Source organism: Balaenoptera borealis, assembly GCF_965194805.1.
Source record: "Balaenoptera borealis genome assembly, chromosome: 11".
Classification (NCBI taxonomy): Eukaryota; Metazoa; Chordata; class Mammalia; order Artiodactyla; family Balaenopteridae; genus Balaenoptera; species Balaenoptera borealis.
The window spans coordinates 14,452,691-14,474,430 of record NC_138868.1 but is presented as its reverse complement, the minus strand read 5'-3'; the positions used below and the strand labels follow the sequence as shown (position 1 = coordinate 14,474,430).

The window sequence follows — 21,740 nt, the reverse complement described above, 5'->3', positions numbered from 1 at the left end:
GCCTGCAGTGGCGGGAGGCAGTGGAAGGTAGAGCTGGTGTCCCAGAGGAAGAGGTGGTTCTAGAGGCTGGAGACTGACAAACCCAGGCAAGTGCTGTCTTGGTTGCCTCCCACGCCCTTCAGGCCAGAAGCCAGGCCCCAGGGCAGAAAAGGACTAGTTAGAAAGTTCTAAATTGAACTCAAACCTGGGGCCGAAAAGAATGGGCCTGCCCGCTGCTGCCGCTTTGGGCCCTGGGAGCCCTTGCTTGTTAGTGAACTGCGTGTGACGCTGACCATGATACCTGACCATGCATCCAACTCCTGGGTCAGAAGTGGTGGAAAGACTGTCCCTGGAGTCCTCACCTTCAGTTAGGGGTCCCCCAAAAGCAAAGTGTTCAATTGCCCCTCGTCTGATGGTGTCCTACCCCTTTAAGCCATGTCACTCACTACACTCTGCCCCCAGAGACCCACTGTTGCCAAGGCAGGGGTAAACTGGCTTTTGAGTCACTCAGCAGAGGCCCTGCCAGGAGCCCAACCCAAGTAAACAGCTCTCCGTCTCCTGCTCCCCTGTCTTGTCATTTCCTTGGGTCACTGCCCTTCTGTTCTAAATAGTCACCCAGCTTAGAGCTGAGCAGAGCCAGGGAGACAGGCCGCCAGTGCCTTCTGTGTGAGCTACCTGGACGAAGGTCACAGTTGTGCAGGCGGACTGGCTTCCTGGAGCTCAGTGCCCGTGTTTATAACCATTGTCTTGATCCTGCAGCTTTGGCTCGGCTTCCCTAGCCCAAACAAGCAATGAGGAGAAAAAAAGAACAGGCCTGACTGAGGCCATCATAGCCTCCTGATTGCAGTCAGCAGGCAAGCAGCAGACAGCTGGAACTTGACCAGTGTGCCAAGTGGAATTCTGGCCTGCCCTCCCTGTGACAAACCATTTTAGTTTTTCAATTGTAGTAAAATACATGTAACATAAATTTTACCATCTTAACCTTCAAAGCAAAGTAAAACTGCTCGAAAGAGGAAAGCTGGATCTTTCATAGCCTCCACGTGACTAGGTGGCAGGTGGAAACAGCCAAGGCTCTCAGGCTGAGGGGCGGGTGGGGAGGACCTGAATGGCTGGGAGATGAGGGTTCCAACCCTGGCTGCTATACAAAGTTGGGACTATCACTTCATTCCTCTGTGAAATGCCCATCATCATTCTGGTTCCCACTGGGCACCCATTCTGTTATGTAGTGTATATGTTACGGTCAGCCCTCGCATCTGTGGGTTCCACACCCGAAGAGTTCCCGCAACCTTGGATAGAAAAATATTTGGAAAAAAAAAAATTCCAGGAAGCTCCAAAAAGCAAAACTTGAATTTGCTGCATGCTGGCAACTATTTACATGGCATTTACATTGTATTAGGTATTATAAGAAGTAATCGAGAAATGATGTAAAGAGAGGATGTGTGTAGGTTATACTGCAAATACTACACCACTTGATAGAAGGGACTTGAGCATCCTTGGATTTTGGTGTCACGGGGTCAGGTGGCTGGAACCAGTCCCCCACACATAGGGACGACTGTGTGTCTGATCTTCAGAGAAATGAAGCAGCAGTCTTGGACATGGGACCAGTTACGTGACAATTACCAGTTAGAGCTGGTTGTGAGTGATGGAACTAGGATTCAAACCCTGGTCTCACTCTAAAGCTGTGCTGTGGTCCACCACAGTCTGCTCTGTTTTGGGGAGAGAGGTCCTGGTTATAGGATATAGCACTTGGTGGCCAGTTGGAATGCTACAGGTACAAAAAGGAAGGTGACTGCACACTTCTAAGCCTGGAATATGGTCAGAAAGCTGGCTTCATACCGGCTCACAAGTGAGCAGGATGAGGAAGGGGTCAGACTGACTGGGGAGGGGACTTCCTGAAGCCCTATCTGCTCTTCTTCCGCAACCATACCACACCTCCCCCCCAGTTATGAGCCTCCATGCCCACTTCCTTATCAGCCAGGTGGGCAGTTTTCCATCTCCATTTTTATTGAAATATAAAAAGTGCAAAGGTGAAATACATGATTGGTGCCAAGGAAGTCATTGTGAATGTGAACGCTTGATTCACAGTACAAGTCCCCCCACCCCCAGGTAAAGACCAGTTGGGGGGTGGACAGGGGAGAGACCAAATAGATCCACGAGGCTGCCCAGTAAATGGGGCTCTGAGCAACACCTGATACAAAGGAAGGAAGGCAGAAAGCAGAAGCCTGGGCCTGGCCTGGAGACACAGGGACTGACAGCAGCCACACCAGGCCTTGGGACTCCTGACATGCTAGTGTCCTGGGAAAAGAGCCCAGTGAGGTCAGGCCCAGGCCACACCCAGCTCACAGATGGGGCAGGACTGGTCAGTGAGGACCGCCACAGTACAGGCTCTGGCCAAGGCTGCAGGAAGGTGGTTCACCAGGAAGGGACAGCTGGAAAGAGGGATATCCATCATCATCAGGGTCCAGGGGGAGGTTGCTAGAACTTACCTGGCAGGGGCCAATCTAATTAGCAAAGTCTCTACCCAGCCCCTCCAGGAGTCCAAAACTGGAGGAAGGAGCCACCCCAGATCCTGAGGCACTGAGTCACCCCTGGCCAGAGCAGGGACCAGTGTGACTCCACAACAGATGTGGCTAAGGATCTGTCCAAGTAGGAAGGGAGGGGAGGCAAGGCATGGGGGGTGGAGTGGGCGGGGACTGCTTGTCAGTGGTCTGACCAGACACTGGGGGGCTCTCAGGGGTGAGAGTGGGGTGTCTATTTTGAACGGATGCTGGGACTCAGCCCTGTCATCCAAGCTGCCAGTCCTGGCAGAACCAGGGGGCTAAGACACCCTGGGGGCAGTACCACTTGGGAAAGGCTGACCCAGGATGTGTGGAAGAGAAGGCAGACACAGGACTCCAGGCTGTCATTCGTTAACTGTGGAAGTACCAGAGGCTGAGCCATCAGAGGGGAGGACAGGAACAGGCCTTCACCCAGACAGGGAGGAGTCTCAGCAGGGCCAGCCCAGGCCAGCTCAGCCTTTCATTCCCCAGCAGTCGGGAAGGGGAGGACCAGCCCCAGCTACCAGCCCAGCCGGCAGTGATTTTGGCATCTCCAGTTGCCAGGGGAAGAGGCAGGAGAAAGCAAGTAAGCAAGCGGTTGCTGGGGCCAGTCCTCCTGCCTGAAGAGCCAAGGCCAGCTCTGCAGACCCCGGCAGGAGCCAGGGATCCAAAGAGGCAGTGAGAAGTATAAGGCGAAGAAAAACGTCTTGTGGTTACAGCGAGGCCTCCAGGGCTGGTGAGGTGGGCTGGACAGAAGGGGAGGAGGAGCTGTCCAGTTGGCCGGCTCCAGCTTCTGTCTCCAGGGGGCTCACAGCCCCTTTCTGGGCAGGAGCCCTGGGCTCCCGTAAGGCTGAAGCCAAGAGAAAGAGTCCAAACCGGGGCTATCAGAGAAAGGGGCGGGTGGGGCAGGGGCTGGACTCAGAGCCCCTTGGAGTCAGGGCTGAAACAACTCCCCTTGATGATCCAGGAGGAACTTAGTGAAGGTATTGATGGGATTAATGGCCTTGAGGGTGATGGCAGCATCTTTGGCCCACAGCAGGTTAGGGCCGAAGACAACAGCCAGGTTAGTGTTGGTCATCTTGTTCTGGTCACAGAGGGCAGAAATCTGTGGAAGGAAAAGGGGGCTGCAGCAGGAAGCCACAGACGCCGCCTCCCACGCCTGGCAACCACACCCAGGAGCAGCAGCCAGGGCAACTCCTCCTCCCTCTCTCCTCCAGGTAAGCGGTAGAGGCCCAGGCCGAGGTCTCACCTGCACCAGGAAGGCAGTGAGGAAGCGCAGCACCAGGTAGTTCTCCTCGGGCAGCATCTGGAAGGCCTGCAGTGTCGCCTCCACTCTCTGGCTCTCGTCAATGTCTATGAGGAATGGGGGCCGAGGTCACAGGGGCCCATGGCCGGACTGGTTCGGGAAGCCCTGTCATGAGGCTAGGGGGAAGACCCAACCAGACTTTCCTTGAAGGACAGGCCAAGCCCGCCTGCTCTGAGTCCAGCCGCAACCCCAACCTGCAGAAGCTGGAGAGGGGGAAAAGGGGCACTCACTGAGGAAGCCCACAACGTGGGAGTAGAGGTCAAAGGTGAGCAGGGGCTCAGGAAGCTCCCGGAGGAAGGTCTTGAGAATGACCGCTGGCAGGTGCAACTCATTGTACTGGTGGAAGTCCACAGGCAGCCCTGGGGGTGGGGAGGGGAGGAAGGGTGGGGAGGAGCTGGGCCGAGCCTGGAGACCAGCAGCCAATCCGGAGGCCAAGCAGGACCCACAGCCTGACTTCACCCTTGGCCACAAGCCTCCTCCTCCCACTGAGACAGGGGGCACAGGGTCAGGCCATCTGGGGAGTGGGGCCCCCGAGCACACACCACAGTTACTCCTCGCCTCCGAATGACCCTGAACCCAGGCTCCAGAAGCCTGACCTACGAGAAAGTAGGCCTGGGACAACCAGGCAGGAGTGAGACCCATGTAATTATACCAAATGCCCCAGAAACCTCACACACGCACGCACATACACACGCGTGCGCGCGCACGATCTGTACTGGCCCTCTGGGCTTCGACACATCCCTGGGGCCACTCACCCATGTTGTACTTCTGTTGCACCTCCCGAACAACTTGGGTGTTGGCCGACCTCCGGAAAATCCCCTCAGTGGTGAGAGCTGGGAAACAGTGGGGCCTGGTGAGTCTCAGAGCTCTGGGGCAACGTGCGGACTCCCCCACCCAGTCTGTGCCTTGGGGTCCCGGTCAGGGTCAGTGTGGGTGCTGGTGCACGTGGGACCTTGCCCAGCCCTGCCCAGCAGCTTCCCGAGGGGAGAGGGTTCCCCGGCACTCACCGTGGGCCTGCAGGTAGGCAACGGTCTCCCGCAGCACGAGCGGAATGGGCTCCTGCTCTGGGTTCTTCTCCCGGAGGCTGTGGGCACAACGCAGTGATGGGTCTGCAGCCCTCCTGGTCCCCAGGTGCCAGCCCCGCCCACCTTTCGCATACTCACTGCTGCAACGAGACCCCGAACTGCTGGTTGGGCAGAGGGGGCCGTGGTGGCATGGGCTTGGGGGCTGTCGCAGGGCTCTTCTGGGTGGATTTGAGGAAGTCATCATACCTGGGGAAGCAGCGGGGAGGGTCAGGGCCCCTACCTGGCTCTGCAGTCACTATGGCAACTCTTGTTTGTCAGGCACTTACTGTGCTATCTTACATGGATTACCTCATTCACTCCTCCCACCAACCCAGCTTTACACAGAAGTGAAGACTTTAAAGAGATTCGGTTACAGAGCTTTTCACTGACAGATACGGGATCTGGACTTGCTCTCTCTGACCCCATGTGCTGCCCCTTACTCATCACATCTGCTTCCTTCCCCTGTGTATCCTGGTGCTCTCAAGGCTGCTTCTCCCCTTGGCCGGCACATCCTACCCCCACAAACATGATATATGTGGACAATGTGCCCAGTGGGCACACACAGCCCGCACCCCGGTCTCACTTGAGCACTTGGCGAGGGATCCCCAGTTGCTCCAGCTTCACATGCTCGCTCAGCTCACTCAGGTAATTCACATAGAAGATCTTCTGCCCAAACTTGAAGCTGCCGATGGAAGAAAGGGTATGGGTCCAGGGTAGGCCTGCTTCAGCAGGCCTCCACTTTCTCCTCAGCAGCCCACCCAGATCAGACAGAGGCCTAGCCCCAAAGTGGTCGGTCCCCAGGATGCTTGGCTTCCTCAGGTATCTGCTTCACAGTTCAAGGGGAAGCCCAAGAGACGGGTGCCCCGCCCTGGGCCCACTCACCTAATGATGGGCTTGAAGAGGATGAGCAGGGTCTTGATGAACATGGTGGGGTGCACGATGTACAGAGCCTTGATATTCTTCTTGTACCTGCAGAGGCAGAACGGGGAACTCAGGAGTGGGCGTGGTAGGAGAGGCACAGAGCTAAGCTCTTAATGTACAGTTACTGATTTGATGACTCATAGTAAGCCGGCGAGGTAAGTGCCATTGTTGCCCTATTTTACAGATTAGGAAACGGGCTCAGAGAGGTTAAGTAAGATGAAAGGTCACAGAGCGAGTAAGTAGAGAAACTGGTATTTAAGCCCAGGCCATTCCAACTTGAGACTCTTTGTGTTTAGTTTACCCAGGTGGGGGCAACCCGCCTCCCCCGGCATGGAATACGTTCCTGCCCAAGCAGAGGGCAGCCCAGAACCCGGCAGAGCTGCTGGCCCCCGGGCCCTGGAGCTCCTCCTAGGCCCTAACCCACTTGCGGTCAAACTCCCGGTAGGCGTCCCGGAGCCAGCTGAGGGAGGGCTTGTTGTCGCTGGTCAGGCCGTGGTGCAGGTAGAGCAGCGTGTAGTCGCTCTCCACATACTGGTCCAGGGTGTGCTTCAGGTACCTGTAAGGGACGAGCCCCACTCAGGCCTGCCCTGTATGCAAGTGGGGCCCCATTAAGACAAAGACAGAACCAGTGCCCCAGGAATCCCCTCCTCCTGCCTCCGCCAGCCCCTCTCCTGCCCTGTCTGTTCTGGCTGCATAATCAGTCACCCTGTTGGGGTGGAGGAGGAACGAGGTAGTGGCTGGGCTGGGTGGAGGAATAATAAGAACAACAGCAGCTCTCAGGTTTGAGCACTGACTAGGAGTCAGGAGACCAGGACTCTAACTGGAGCCGTCTCACATACCTGCAGTAAAAATGGGAATAACACTTCACTCACAGGATTGCCCCGAGTCAACAGTAAGGATGACAGTCACCATTTACCAGTATTAAGCTCTTAGTGTCTACCAAGCACTTTGTATGCAATATCTCATGCCTTCCTCATTATAATGGAGGCCAATACTATCCCCTTCTTATGAGCGAGGGCAGTGAGGCTCAGAGAGGTCAAGCACTTCTCTGAGGTCACACAGCTTGTGGTGGTGGGGACTGGAGGTGAACTAACTCCAAGTTTTGCCTTGTTGATCATGGGACAGCTCTGCCTTTTACACGCCCAGCGCTGTCTGTAGAACACTGTGCCCACGAAAGGGGATCAGGATGGTCAGAGGGTCCCCTCCCCTGCTCCAGTCACTGGATGTTCTGTGGACCAAAGACCCACACCTCAAGTTCCCTATGCTCACAACACAATACCTACCACCCAACACAAACACACATACCGGTGTTGGGCTTACCTGAGGTGGAGAAGTATGAATTGAATGAACATGAATTCCAGAAAGGGAGAGGAGCCCAGTGGAAAACCCTCTTTCTGGCTGGCCAACAGCTCCCAGGCCCCAGCAGGAACACCACTCCAGGCTGGGAGGCTGGGCGTGCAGGAATGCTAAGGGCTTCCAAGGGGAGGAGGGAAAGGAGGGGAGGAGGGAAAGAAGGGAAGGAGCCTTTTTTTTTTTTTTTTAAATGATTTGGAAAGCTTACAGTTATTAATTAGAAATCTGACGGCTTTTGTTTTAATTTATTTAATTAGTTAATTTATTTTTGGCTGCGTTGGGTCTTTGTTGCTGCGCACTGGCTTTCTCTAGTTGCAGTGAGCGGGGGCTACTCTTCGCTGCAGTGCGCGGGCTTCTCATTGCGGTGGCTTCTCTTGTTGCGGAGCAGGGGCTCTAGGCGTGCGGGCTTCAGTAGTTGTGGCTCGCGGGCTCTAGAGTGCAGGTCAGTAGTTGCGGCGCACGGGCTTAGTTGCTCCGCGGCATGTGGGATCTTCCTGGACCAGGGCTCGAACCCGCGTCCCCTGCACTGACAGGCGGATTCTTAACCACTGAGCCACCAGGGAAGCCCGGGAAGGAGCCTTGGGAAGTGCCCAAGGATGTGACTAAGTGCCCAGACACAACCTGACCTATCCCAGAGAGGCTAACCTAAACATTGGTCCATGGGTGCCAGCACTGGCGGACATGTGAGGTGTCTTATGCTGGATTTATTATCTTGATTCCCATCATTATCACTACACAGTAATTTACCCCTTACACACATTGAGCACTTTGCAGTTTGAAAAGAGCTGTCACATAAAAAGATGGCATTTTGCAACTATAAGATAGCAAAAGTTAGGGACTTCCCTGGCAGTCCAGCAGTTAAGACTCTGCGCTTCCACTGCAGGGGGCATGGGTTCGATCCCTGGTTGGGGAACTAAGATCCCGCATGCCACGCAAAAAATAAAAATAAAAATAAATAAATAAAATAGCAAAAGTAGTAGTGAAAATACACTCATCCTTTGATGAATGTTATGACCTTTTGGAGGTCAATAAAGTGATGTTTATCAGAAGCTATAAAATGTTCATACTCTGACCTGATAAAAATATGTCCAGGAATTTATCCCAAGGAACTAATCAGAGATGAACAGAAATGTTTTTGTAAAAGGCTGTTCATTATAGCCTGTTTTATAATGGGGGGAAAAAAATGAGCAGCAAAGAATATTGGTTAAATAAATCATAGGAGAGGTATAAATAGAATACCTCACAGGATGTTTCTGCAGACAGAACCAATCTGTGAAGTTGGATGTGAGAACAGTGGTTACCCTTTGGGGTACTGCCTGGAAGAGCAAAGGGAAGTTTGTAGGTGTGGATGACGTGGGTGTATTTCGTTTTTGAAAATTCATCAAGTAGTATACATAATGTGTTCACTTTTCTGGATACACATACGTCAATAAAATTTTTTGAAAGGATATCCTTGAAGAATGTTTAATGCTCAGAAGATAAAAACATTATGTAAGATACAAAACTGACTATAGAGTTCTGCATATGTTATAGAAAAAAAATGGGAAGTGAATACACTAAAATGTTAACAGTGGTTTTCTCTCTGGGTGGTGGGTTTATGGGAGACTTTGTTAATTGCTGTCTGTATTTTTTCTTAATAGCTATCGACATTTTTCTACATTCTTGAAATCTGTGATACTTTACAAATGAATACAATGACATTTCACACGGCTCAGGAGAGACCTGACCCCAAGCACACAACTAGTAAGAGGCAGAGTTGAAGTTTAACTGGTCTTCTGCATCCAAGCTTCAGGCACTTTCTGTTTCAACCCCCCAGATCTGGCTGGACAGCTGGGAAAAGCCAAGTCTGAGATAATCTGACTGAAAACAAGATGACAGGACTGATGCATGATGAAAGCGCCTCCCTGCCCGGCCAGGTGGTGGCGGGGAGATCCCGCTGGGAGGGAGTGGAGGATGGACAGGCCAGGTGGTGGCGGGGAGATCCCGCTGGGAGGGAGTGGAGGATGGACAGGACGGGTGACAGAGGGCTTCCCAAAGGCAGACGAAGCCCCAGAGTGGGAACAGCCTCGCTCAGCAAGCTCTCTCCTGAAAGCTGGGTGCTTTCCCATCCACCTCCTCTGACTTCCTCCCACTCAGCCCATAATGTGGCCAGGAGTCTATCACCTGCCTTGCCAGATGCTGTGACAATAAAACCAGAAAGGAGGACATGTGACTCAGCCACCCTCAGGCTGGGCTCCTTGGCCTGTTCCTGGCTGGGCCACGTGATGGGCCTGGACAAGGCTCTGCCTGCCTGCCCGGCTGAGGAGCAGTGGGAGGAGGGCTCAGGAGACCAGAGAGAAAGCACTCACACAAAGCTGGGGGGACTCGGGCCTGGCCCTGGCTCACAGGCCTGCAGAGGCTCTGCAGTCGGGCCCTCCCCTTCTGTTGCCGTAGCCCCGGACTGTCCCCAACCCCACACCAGCCCCTCCACACACACAACCATTCAGGATCCCAAAGAGCCGGGAAGGGCGGGGCAGACATTTGCAATTGCAGGGAGTGCTTTAAAGTGTCAGGAAAGCAGTGCAAGATGGAAACTGTACACACACTGAGGAGCCTCAGGAGGAGGTCAGTTATGGCTCTGCCTCCAGGGATCCCGCACCTGCTGTGGGCCCAGCACTGGCCTAGTGGTGGCTCAACGATGAACACTTATCAGAACACAGTCTGTCAAACTCCTGCTTTCAATCAGCCTTCGGACTTGCATCAGGAGATTTCTAGACCAACCAGAGCTATTACCTGTATTTAGCTATTAGAACCTGGATAGGTACAGAAGTTGTTGGCACCAGACTTGGCACAAAATAACACTAATTATTCATGTAAATGATGAACAACTGCAACTGCCTCAGAAGCGCACCATATCGTTATCATAATCAGTCCTCACATTTGGACGGTATTTTACTTTTCAAAGCATTTTCAAATGCAGTATCTCACGCCTATGAGGAACAAGGGCTGTATTATTATTCCCTAAGAAGAGTGAAGAAAAAGAGGCTTAAAGAGATGAACACACTTTCCAAGGTCACACAGATGGTTTCCAGCACTAGAAACCAGATCTGACTCCTAGCCCAGTGCTCCCAATATAAAATGGCTCCCTCACTAGAAGAGGGGAGGCCTTGAGGGAGGCTTGGTACCCCTGGGGCAGGAAGGGACAGTAAAGAAAATGGCTCCAGGCCGTAGTGAGGATCTGAGCACGGGTTCCATCACCTCCCCATGGGTACTCACCCCAGGAGCTTGCTATGGTCCAGCTGGTGGCTCGGGGGCATTCGGCAGGCACTAAACACAATGATCTTCCGCCCATACTTGTCATCTCCTAGGTGTGGAGAAAGATGGAGCACAGTGGGTGAACAATAAGCCAAGAGAAGTCAGGTGAGGATCTGAAAGGCCAGGCCTGGAGACTGTACCATTTAGCGTTGGGGCCAGAGTGGCCCATGCGGACAGACCTCTGGGCAGGTGCCTGCACTCAAGGGTGTGTCACTGAAGAAAGAGGGACAGGTGGTCTCAGGGCTACAGAGCTGGGGCACAAAAAAATAACATGACTTCTTAAAAAGTCATGCCTGTGGAAACAACCCAAATGTCCATCAATGGATGGGTAGATGAAGAAAATGTGGTGTATCCATGCAATGGACTATTGGCTATAAAAAGGAATGGAGTACTGATAACACGCTACATTGTGAATGAACCTTGAAAACATGATGCTAAGTGAAAGAAGCTGGATGTAACAGGCTACATATTGTTTGGTTCCATTTATATGAGCTATATAGGTAAATCTGTAACAACAGAAAGCAAATTAGTGGTTATAGGTGCTGGGAGGAAGGGAGAATAGGGATTGATGCTTATGGTTATGGGGGTTGGTATGGGTGAAACAATGGATGAAATGGATGAAATGATGGAACTAGATAGAGGTGGTGGTTGTTCAACATTGTGAATGTACTAAATACCACCAAAGTATACACTTTAAAATGGTTTTTTTTTTTTTTTTTTTTTTTGGCTGCGTTGGGTCTTTGTTGCTGTGCACAGGCTTTCTCTAGTTGCGGTGAGTGGGGGCTACTCTTCGTTGCAGTGTGCGGGCTTCTCATTGTGGTGGCTTCTCTTGTTGCGGAGCATGGGCTCTAGGCGTGTGGGCTTCAGTAGTTGTGGCACGCGGGCTCAGTAGTTGTGGCATGCGAGCTCTAGAGCACAGGCTCAGTAGTTGTGGCGCACGGGCTTAGTTGCTCCGCGGCATGTGGGATCTTCCTGGGCCAGGGCTCGAACCCATGTCCCCTGCATTGGCAGGCGGATTCTTAACCACTGCGCCACCAGGGAAGCCCCTAAAATGGTTAATTTTATGTTATGTAAATTTCACCATAACTAAGAAAACAAAAAAAGTCACACCCACCAAAGCAACTGTTATCTTGCCGTACATCATCTTAAAACTCCACACCTATTCCAGAAGCATCTCCTCTGAGCAGCCTGTATTTGAAAAACTTCTTGAAGCTACCTTCTCAGAAAGCCTGAGGCCAATGAAGAAATCAGTGTGATTACTTAATAGTCATGTCTTGTTCTTGACTACTAACAACACTTTCTGATTTTACTGCCAGAATTATTTGCCACAGTTGATTGACCTCTGGACATTTCTAAAAATCATTCCTTTCTCATTAAGGATATTCTAAAAAACATGGAGTAGAGAGGAGTTTGTAACACTTTGGGAAGGTGCTCATTTGAGTGTAATCACTGAGGGATGTCTGTCCAAAACTAGTCACTATTTCATGGTCTGACCATCTGGCTTTGTCATGAAGCTGGGGAGCTCCTGAGACATATGCCACAGCCTCCCAAGGTGAGATGCTCTTTTAGGGTCAGTGTGGACCAGGGACTCCAAGCACAGCTCGATGGGGACAAGGCCTGGTCCCCACTCCCCCATGTCCCAGGGCCCTTCCCTTTATCTTTACCCTCACACCTCTCCAGAGTCATTCTTGCCTAATCCCCACTACTTCAGAGGCATATAAAAAGACCACTTACACAGCCCACACAGTCTGTCCTCCTTCTGCCTCTGAGGATTCAGGGATTCCCCAACAACTTGCTGAGTGTCTTCTCCATGTTAAATAAACCGTGATCTTGATGATCCTTCTTGGTCAGTGACTTAACCCAGGACTCAGTGCTTTTCCAAAGTGGTTGCCAAGGCTCTGACCCTTTTCTCAAGGGCTGGGGCAAGACTCAGTGGAGGGGCTGAGGAAGGCTTCTGGAATGTGGGCAGCGTGGCCCCAGTCCCTGCTGGTGGCCCAGCCTGGTGCTCTGGCCTGAGCTATTGCCTCACTCCCAGCAGTCTCCCACTGTGTCCAGCCTCTGGATCAACCCCTCCAATGATCCCATCTCCACCCAGAACACTGCCTAGCCTCTGCTGGCCCTAGCCAGGACCCTCCAAGAATTTCCTGGGTCAGCGTCTGAGGCCTGGCCCACCAAGCCCAGAGAGAGGCTCCATTCTCCTTTCTAAACTGCCCCAGCTTCTAGCCTTGGAGAATTAGAAACATCTACCTGCCCCTGACTCTCCTGCCTTGACTCCTCCTTTCTTCCTGAACACCACCCCAAGCTGTATAAAAGCCCCTTAGAAAGGCTCACAGGACTTTGAGGCTTGGCCCCGCCAATCTCCTCTGCAGGCTCACACCATGCACACCTTTGGCCCAGTCCGCAGCAGGTGGCTTTAGCCTCTGTCTCTCATGCCAGACAGACTTCCTCTAGGCAATTCTGCTCCCCTCCTCTAAGCTAACTCCTTTGAATCCTTAAGACTCATCCCAGGCACAATCTCCCAGAAGCCTGTCTCCCCTCCTCCTCCCCGCAGGCAGGTTAGCTGTCCCTTTTCATAGCTCCCAGCATGAACCATCACCTGTCTCCGTCATAACACTTTGACTCTCCTGTATAACTATTTATGTGTCTGTCTCCTCTAGTGGCTGTGAGCAGCTCAAAGACAGGGACTGTCTTGTCCATCTTTAAATGTCCAGATGGTCCAGAGCCCAGCAACGTGGCAGGTATTCAATAAACGCTGGCAGCCTGTCACAGGTCGGCATTACACGGTATGCACGGTTCTATTTCTGAGTTTGCTCACAATGTTATCTGGGGTGTGAGACTGCTTTGGACAGCTTCCCAAAGCCTGGGGCAGAATTTCTCCAGACTTAACAAGCAGAGAACCCTCTGCAGGCATGTCTGAGGAGGAGACGGTACAGCTCCGTCCAGCAGCAGGTCTATTTTGAAAGACCAGGTGTCACCTGTTCCCCTCCACACCCTGGACCAGATCCTGAGGTGCTGGGTTCCTTCCAGGCCAGTTGGGGGTGGCTCTGTGGCCTGCTCTGATTCACTTCCCGTAGGCTTTGACAGAAGAAAGAGCAGACTGGCAGTGGGCAGGGATGAAGGGTTAGACTGGCCAGCCCACCCTCGTGGACAATCTGGAGCTTCAGAAACCCCTGGGCCTTCTATTATGAGCCTGTGGGGCGGGGGGACATCATCTGTCTACTCCCCTCTAAGCAGAGGAAACGCCCAGGGTATAGCAGAAAATGCTGGGAGGAGCATGGAGGATTCTAAAAGATTCTCTTCATCACTGCCCTCCAACAGTAAGGCAGCTCTCATTGGCCGGCAGATTTGAGGACTTAGGCAGAGCAGAAAGTCTGAGCTCACAGGGCTCTGGTATTTACAGAGCTGGTAACTGGTTAAGCAGGCAACTGAGGTGAGAGGCCAGAGGCCTGTAGTTCCACCGCTCAGCTGCCCCAGCAACTTGTAAATGGGAAATTGGGTTCTCAACCAGGTTTCCATCAATGGGCATCCACCAATGTCATGATGTAATATAAAAAATATTACAAGCACATGCACGTGTTTTCTGGGGAAGAGGTCCACACCTTTCCTATTTTCAAGGAGGACTCCTGACCAGTTTCAAGAACCGCTTCCCTGGACTGTACACTCCTTGAAGGAGGGAATGTGCATTTCTCCTCAATGAATCCTCAATGCTGGGGACCTCCCTGGTGGTCCAGTGGTTAAGAATCCGCCTTCCAATGCAGGGGGTGCGGGTTCGATCCCTGGTCGGGGAACTAAGATCCCACATGCTGCTGGGCAACTGAGCCCACACGCCACAACTACTGAGCTCGCGCACCTCAACTAGAGAGCCTGCATGCCACAAACTACACAGCCCACGTGCTCTGGAGCCCATGCGCCACAACTAGAGAGAAGCCCATGCGCCGCAATGAAAGATCCCGCGTGCTTCAACTAAGACCTGACGCAGGCATAAATAAATTTTTTTTTTTTTTAAATCCTCAGTGCTGACTACTGGACTTGTTCCCAAAGTAGGTGTTTTATAAATGCATGCCAAGTAAAGTCAGGATGGGGATGGGGGACAAAGGAGGGGGCTCAAAGAGGGACTGGATGGCAAGACTCCCAGACCAGCAAAGAACGAGACATGGGCAACCCCAGGGCTTAGCCCGTCCTCTCCTCCCTGGAGTGGAGTCCCATTGCCCAAGTCCTTGAGTGGCTCGGGCATTTGCCAGCAGGCAGGGTAACGGCTCCTACAAGAAGCATGTGTAAAAAGGCCTGGGAGTCCCCTCCTGATCTCAGAAGATTCAAACAGATTTACCCTGGAAACTGAAGGGAAAGAAGGAGCTGGCAGCACTGGTGGCTCCAGAGTGCTGAGGGAGAGGGCTCAAAAAGGAGGCACAGCGTTTGTGGTAAGCACCAGGAAAAGACCAGCCGCCGGAGAATGAAACCTCTGCATTCCCCAGATACGGATCAGGAACTTCCCAGGGGAACCTGGGTATTAATCAGCAACAGAGCAGCTCCTCTAGCAGGCGTTCTGGGACCCGCCAGACCAGCGCACTCCCGCGACCTGAGAGCAGGCCAACCAAGGAGATGGGAGGTGGGGGTCTGGGGCACATTGGTAAAAATGTGAAATTGTCAGGAATACTGCAAGCCAGCTGACATCATCGTTGGTGGCTAGAAATCTGCTATTTGTAGTTAGAAATTACACATGTTACAAATAATACAAATAATAGCCTTTTCTTTTTTTTCTTTCTGGAGGGCCAACTATTAAACCTTTACCAGCACACCACTGGAAAGAACCCACGTGGACCAGTCAGGTTTGACCGTGGAGCATGACAGCTACTGCCAGCAAGGAGAACAGAGGCTACAGAGGAGTTGGGGACATAACCCATCCTCCCTTCCAACATGGGCTCTTTCTCTGGTTTCCAAGGCCAGGAAACTGGCCTCCCAGGAAGTCACCATAGCCTCATCAAACAACTCTTGCTCTGGCAGTGCCAATCCAAACTCTTCTCAGCAGTCAGAGAGGCATACACATGGGGGACACCCCACCAGAGGAGCCCTGAGCCAGCACTCAGGCCAGGCCATTGCTTACAGCCAGCCCCACGACCCCCATGGACAAGGCCCCCCTCCCCTGGAGCTCCTTTCCCTTTGGGCTCTGGATGTGTGGGCTCCCCACACAGTCCCCACCCTGTCAAACCTCCCATAAATCCCCTGCTATTTCCAGCTCCCAAGTACCACCAGCTCCCAGCTCCCAGCTCCCCAGAGTGGGGCTGCAATTAAGCTGGCTCCACCTGGCCTCCACCAAGAGCCATTCTTGATCCACAGCCCAGAGAGGCCAAGCACAGAAAGCCAGGAACACACCTACCTGGCTGGGCCCCCTCAGGCTCATCGCACCCTGGAGAAACAGAAACATGTTGCAGCTCTGCTTGCAGGGGTCACCTGGTGGGGATGGGGGCAGTCTCCCCTGCTCTGCCTTGTGACTTGGCCACATAGCCAGGAGGATGTCAGCAGAGAGACTCCTTCATATCAGACATCCCCATGCCCCAGTCAGGTCCATCTCTAGGAGTGAGGAAAGTTCTGAGCCTTCAGGTGACTCTCCTGTACTCAGGGCAGTATCAGGCCAAAAAAGAACTCTCAGCCTTGCTTCTGTAGGGGTGATAGAGGCCATAGCCAAGTCCTCCAATCCAGACCAGGGCAGGCATCAGGAACACAGATGCCAAGGAAACACCTTGACGTTAGGAACAACCCTCTCAACTGCCCCATCCCTCCCTGAGCCCAGCATTCAGGAGAGACGGAGCTCCCTGCTGCTTCCCTATGGCCGGATGCCTCCAGGGCCCCCTCAGCCAGCACCACTCAGGGCTCCAGGGGCCACAAGCTACCTGGCTCCCCTTGCCCACCCCAATGCCTCAGGGCAGGGCCGTGCTGCCATCCTTGCTTACAGCTGAAGAAAAGACAAAAGATCCTACAATTCCAATTTCCTCTTCTAACACTAGGACCCTACAGGCAGAAATCAGGTCATCAACATCTCTGCTACCTCCCTTGCTCCTGGAGGCTTCTGGGTCCTGCATTATGAACAGGAGGGCGGGAGCTCACTGAGGCCAAGACCCAAGGGGGGCTCCGCACTCATTCTTAGCAGGGTAGCACATCTGCGGGGAACCTGATGCTCCAGGAGTCATGTGGCTCCTAACTTCTGGAAGGAGGCTCTGCCATTCCAGACTTCCTTGAAGGTAGGGTTTCCCTGGAGGGACTGGCACCTCCCTGCTCCCCAATAACTGATGGGGAAGAAAAGCTGACCTGAGGGCAAAGAGAAGGGAGATGAATGAACACTAATTGAGGGCCAACTACGTTCTGGCTGTGGGCTAGGCCCTAATATACATTCACCATTGACATCCTCTCAGCAACCCTGTGAGGAAGAAATGAGCTCAGACTGCAGAGCTGGAAATCAAACCCAGGGCTTTCACAGTGCCTCCCACACGCCATCCGCCAGTGGAGATGATGAGGTCACAGGTCAGGATGTGGTTGCAGGTGAACAGACCAAGTGGCCCTCACAATCAAGTCTGTATTTTTAATGAATGATCCATGGAGCCTCAAGAGCCCCAGGGTCAGGGGTCAGACCGGCCCCTCCCCTGCAGCCCCTTCCCCTAAGGCAGGAGGGCCTGGCTTCCTTAAGCCAGGGATGCAGACTGTGAGGGAAAAGGTGCAAGGCTGGGTGTACTCACCTGCCACCTCCACAATCTGGTGCCGGGCAATGTCGTAGTAAGGGTCATCCCACTTCAGGTGTGTGACAGGTTCCGGGGAGCTGCTTTTGGAGTCATCTGAGGAACACAGCAAAGTCAGGGGATCATCTGGAGGTCTGGCACAATTTTCTCCCTGAGATTCGTGCTCTTTGGCCCTCCCCCCAGTAAGGCTTGTGCTCCCAGCCCCACCCTGGGGCTGGTCTGTTTGCCCGCATCCTGTCCTCCTGGGGTCTTCCTTCCACAGGAAGGGGGTCTCCCCTTCTAAGGCGCTTATGGCTGCTGAGATCCAGCCGTACCCACCTGACTTGGGAAAGTCGGGCATTTCATCTGAGGGCCAGTTCTTCTCATCAATGGAGGCTAGCTTCAGCTGGTTCAGAGCCTGGCTGGTGTCATCCAAAGTCAGGTCGTCCTGCAGCTCTGAGAGTGGGTCCATGGCCAAGCCTCTGCCCCACAGCTTCACGCTGCAGAACCTGAAGAGAACCCTGGGAGACAGGAGGGAGTTGGTAGGTCAGTGACACACTCTTTTCACCCATAACTTCTATAGCAAGCCCTCCTGCTCCCACTCTTTCCTCCTCCAAGCTCCCTTGTCCCTGTTCCTCAACATTTCTCATCCTTGCCAAGAGCTCCATGTAGCTCCTCCTGGCTTTCCTGGCTGCACAGTTTTCTGGCATGTTGCCAGAAAAGGCAGCTGGGGCATAGGATGGCACAGCTCAGTGCCTGCCTTCAGGCCCTCCAGCTGGATAAGGAACAGCTGTGCCAGGCCCTGCACTGCCCACCACCCAGCTGGTTCAGTCGAGCAGTCCCAACTGCAGAGGTTCAAGGGCCATGCCCCTCTCCTCCAGGGTCGTAGAGCACAGAAGCTTCCCAGGCCCCAGCAGTGATGGGGAAGAGATATTGCAAGAATCTAAGGAGCACAGGGCTGCTCCAAACCCCTGCCTGAAAAAGGTTAGCTGTGGCCCTGGCTACTCCATCCGTCACTCCTGGCCCAGGGAAGAGGAGGTGGCCGGAGACCATAAGACCTAAAAAAAAAGGCCATGGCCAAGGGGCCCAGCTGGGTTTGCCCCAGGACAGGAATGAGGAGCAGGAAATGGAATCTTCCTGCCAGTCACTGTGACAATCTGCAGGCTCCTGGAGGCTCCCAAGCCCAATCTACTCTGGGGGGAGCTCCTGACACTAGTTTCAAGGTGGGAAAGATCAACAGACCTCCTTAAGGATTGGGGGGTACAAGTGGATAAGGAGGAAGCCCATGACACCCAGAGTCCAGAGATCCAGGAAGTGGAAAACAGAACAACAGCTGTTGCATGTGGGGAGGGAGAGGAGCCAACTCTGAAACTGGGTTTGCCCAGGTCTGGGGTGTGGCCTTAAGGATGTGGCTGAGGGCAGCCTGGAGGAGGCACCTTCTGCCCTCAGCCCTCACCAGAAGCCAATCCCTCTCCCTTCACAAGCTCACCATATGTGTGAGGGAGGGAGTTTCAATTCAACCCACTCGACCAACCCCAAAGAGGCTGCTCTAAGTCCAGTGCATTCCTGGAGCCTCAAAAAATGACATATATGGTCACAGAATCAGCAGGGCAGATAAGGAGCACAGACAAGACCCAGGCGTGGGTAGGGAGAAGAGAGGAGAACTGTGGGCCCAGATCCAGATCCTGAACACCTCTGAGCGATGTGACAACCGCCTGCGCACATCACAGCAAAGACTCCATCTGGATGGCAAACCAGCAGCTCCCTACTTACTTACTTAGCAACAACCTAGCAACAACTACCCTGTTACCAGGGCAACCACACTGATTCAGTGGCAAAAGCTGTTTGAAGCTCCTGAGCCAAAACTGAGCCGCCAAACAGCCAGGAAAAAAAAAAAAAAAAAACCAACTTATTTTTCTTCCTCTTCCTCTCCTCTGGCCTTATCTGCTACCCTTATTCACTGCTCATTACCAAAATACAAGTCCCTTCCCACAAACACAGAGAAAGAAGTTCTCTATTGTTTGGGAATGCTTATCTCCCAGCAAGTGCTGCTGTACCCCTCACCCCAGCTCCCCATTCCAAGCAACCCTCAGTCTTGAGAAATCCACACCTGATTCAGCTATAAGCTCCTCCCCATATTCAACCAGGAAGCTGTGAGGGCTCCCCCAAAGGGGCCCCTTGCCAGGTAACAAGGACAGAATTTAGCTCACAGTAACCCTCCCCAGGCCTGAGCCTTCTCTCCATCCCTTCTGTTTGGTTACTGCCCAGGCACCAAGAGCTCCTTCAGCCCTGCCCACAGCAGTTCCAGAGAAGTCTTTCTGCACACAGTGGGTGCTTGATGCAGTGAAAAAAACATGGGATGAGATACATGAAGAACTGGATTATAGTCCTGACCGAGTCACAAAGATGCTGAGCAAGTCCTTTTCCTATCTAGGCCTAAATTTCCTCATCTACAGAAGTGAAGGCTCCTCCCAGAAATATAATTCTCCAGTATTCTAAATTACTTGTGCTGAAGTGAACAACGGGATTAGAAAGAACAGCTGGGAGTTGAAGTATGTGTGAGGGACAGAGAGGGACACTCTCTAAAAGGGAGACGAGCTTGAACTCCACCTCTTCCAGTAACTCTTCTATTTTGTCAGTTCTTCCAGAACTGACCCCTCCCCCGTCCCATAAGCTCCTTTTCGAGCGCAACTAATCACAGTTGTTTCCACCTCCCAGCCAGCCTAGCCTCCCTCACTACCCTCCAACCCACAGCTGTTGCCCTCTGTGAGCCCAGAAGCTCAGCTCCCATTCAGTGGGGGGGGGGGGGGGGTGAGGGAAGCTAGTGCAGGGCAATTCTAACATAAAGTAGTAGAAATGAAGCATCCTGGCTGCCTAAGACTCCTGTCACTTACAAGTCCTGCTCCACTCTGCAAAATACTCCTTATTGTCAGATTAGTTTTTCCCTTCTCAGTTGGTAAAATCTCTACCTTTACAATAATCTTCAAGAATCACTTTAGGGGCTTCCCTGCTGGCGCAGTGGTTAAGAATCCGCCTGCCGATGCAGGGGACACGGGTTTGAGCCCTGGGCCGGGAAGATCCCACATGCCGCGGAGCAACTAAGCCCGTGAGCCACAACTACTGAAGCCTGCGCACCTAGAGCCCGTGCTCCGCAACAAGAGCAGCCACTGCCATGAGAAGCCCGTGCACCGCAACGAAGAGTAGCCCCCGCTCAATGCAACTAGAGAAAAGCCTGCACGCAGCAACGAAGACCCAACGCAGCCAAAAATAAATAAATAAAATAAATAAATTTATTAAAAAAAAAAAAAAAAAAGAATCACTTTAGGCAGAAGTGTTAACCTTTGGGAAGTCCTAGAGCTCTCTGAAATTCTGAAGAAATTTGTGGACTTTTTCCCTAAGAAAAATCAGCACATGCATGAAATCTTGCATGAAATTTTAAGGGGTTCACAGGCCCTCTTTCCCGTTTAAGAAACCCTGCCTACTCAAAATTACATCTGGCACAGAGTTGATGCTCAGTCATTTGCTGAATGACTGAACAAATCAGTTTGTATCCTAAGAGGAAAAGGGAACCAAGCACCATGAACTGGATACAAATTATCTTTTCACAACAGCACCAGTGAGGTATGTATTACCAAACCCATTTTACAGTTTGAGAAACCGAGGACCAGAAAAAGTAAGCAAGTTGCTTAGGGTCATATAGCAAGGTCAAGATTTTAATCCATGTCTACCTTAAGGTGGTTGCTTTGTGCAGGTCAATCCCTCAATACTTCTCTAATGGACTGTCATTCAAGCGATTCTCAAAGTTCTACAAAAGGGCAAAGTAAAGCTTCTCTCCTAATCTCCTTCGTGGACAACTGAAATAACAACTTAAAATCGTATTCTCTGGCCTGGGGATTGCCCTCCTAGTTGGGCCTCCAGAATTGTGAAAATTCAAATCCCACAATACAACAGCAAAACTTTTAACTACAATCACATTTGCATAGAGCTTCATGGTTTACAAAACCCAGATTGGGTGTAATTATCCCATTTCACAAATTAAAAAATAGATATGAAAGTGTGGCCTAATAAGTGGCAAAGGTGGAATACTTCCCCCAAATTTCTTGGTCTTAGTTCTTCCCCAGGTCGGACCAGGGAGACTTCCCCTTCCCACGAGCTTGCTCAATGACAGCCAGCGAGGAGGCCAGGAAGAAGGCAGCAAGGAAGCAAAGTCCTCTCACTTCAGACCCTCGAGGGGGGCCGAATCCCCGCAGCAGGAAGGCCAGGTTCCCAGGCCCCATTCCACCCTTACTCCCTTCCTCGGTTCCGCTCGGATCCTCCCCATCCGTATCCCAACCCTTCAGAAGACCAGGCCAGTCCCTCTCCTTCCCCCACCACCTCCCAGGGAGACCCCGCGGTCCGCAGCTCACCGTGGTGGGGCACCGCTCCCTCCGCCACGCCTGTCAAAGACAGGCAAACATCCGGCTCCGCGGTCGAATGGGAACCACCCCCTCCCTGTCGCTTCACTTCCCAGCCACTTCCGCCACACCTCCGACCCACTTCCGACCCACTGCCCGGTCCAAACATGGCCTTCCCAGGAGCC

The 21,740-nt window shown here is 52.7% G+C and overlaps 1 protein-coding gene across 2 annotated transcripts; it reads right to left on the bottom strand.

The window, feature by feature from the left end:
* Positions 1 to 1,962: 1,962 nt before the first annotated feature.
* ARHGAP1 (Rho GTPase activating protein 1) lies at positions 1,963 to 21,720 on the bottom strand. Of its 2 annotated transcripts, XM_082340242.1 has the most exons (13): positions 21,568 to 21,719; positions 17,501 to 17,682; positions 17,183 to 17,278; positions 10,416 to 10,503; positions 6,232 to 6,363; positions 5,769 to 5,855; positions 5,470 to 5,568; positions 4,986 to 5,093; positions 4,830 to 4,906; positions 4,578 to 4,655; positions 4,053 to 4,181; positions 3,766 to 3,869; positions 1,963 to 3,621 (listed from the first exon to the last, which is right to left on the bottom strand). In XM_082340242.1, the coding sequence occupies exons 2-13, from the start codon at positions 17,631 to 17,633 to the stop codon at positions 3,451 to 3,453; spliced, it is 1,302 nt and encodes a 433-aa protein (XP_082196368.1). In that variant the 5' UTR covers positions 17,634 to 17,682; positions 21,568 to 21,719; the 3' UTR covers positions 1,963 to 3,450. The 2 variants fall into 2 exon arrangements, with proteins under 2 accessions (XP_082196368.1, XP_082196369.1); XM_082340243.1 differs by lacking the exon at positions 4,053 to 4,181 and having other exon boundaries at positions 21,568 to 21,720.
* Between the last annotated feature and the right edge of the window lie 20 nt (positions 21,721 to 21,740).

Coding starts and splice junctions, on each gene's coding strand:
- ARHGAP1 (XM_082340242.1), bottom strand. CDS start 17,633: ATGGACCCACTCTCAGAGCTGCAGGACGACCTGACTTTGGATGACACC. Junction 5,569..5,768: donor CTCTTCAAGCCCATCATTAG/GTGAGTGGGCCC, acceptor TTCCATCGGCAG/CTTCAAGTTTGGGCAGAAGA. Junction 5,094..5,469: donor ATCCCTCGCCAAGTGCTCAA/GTGAGACCGGGG, acceptor CTGCTTCCCCAG/GTATGATGACTTCCTCAAAT.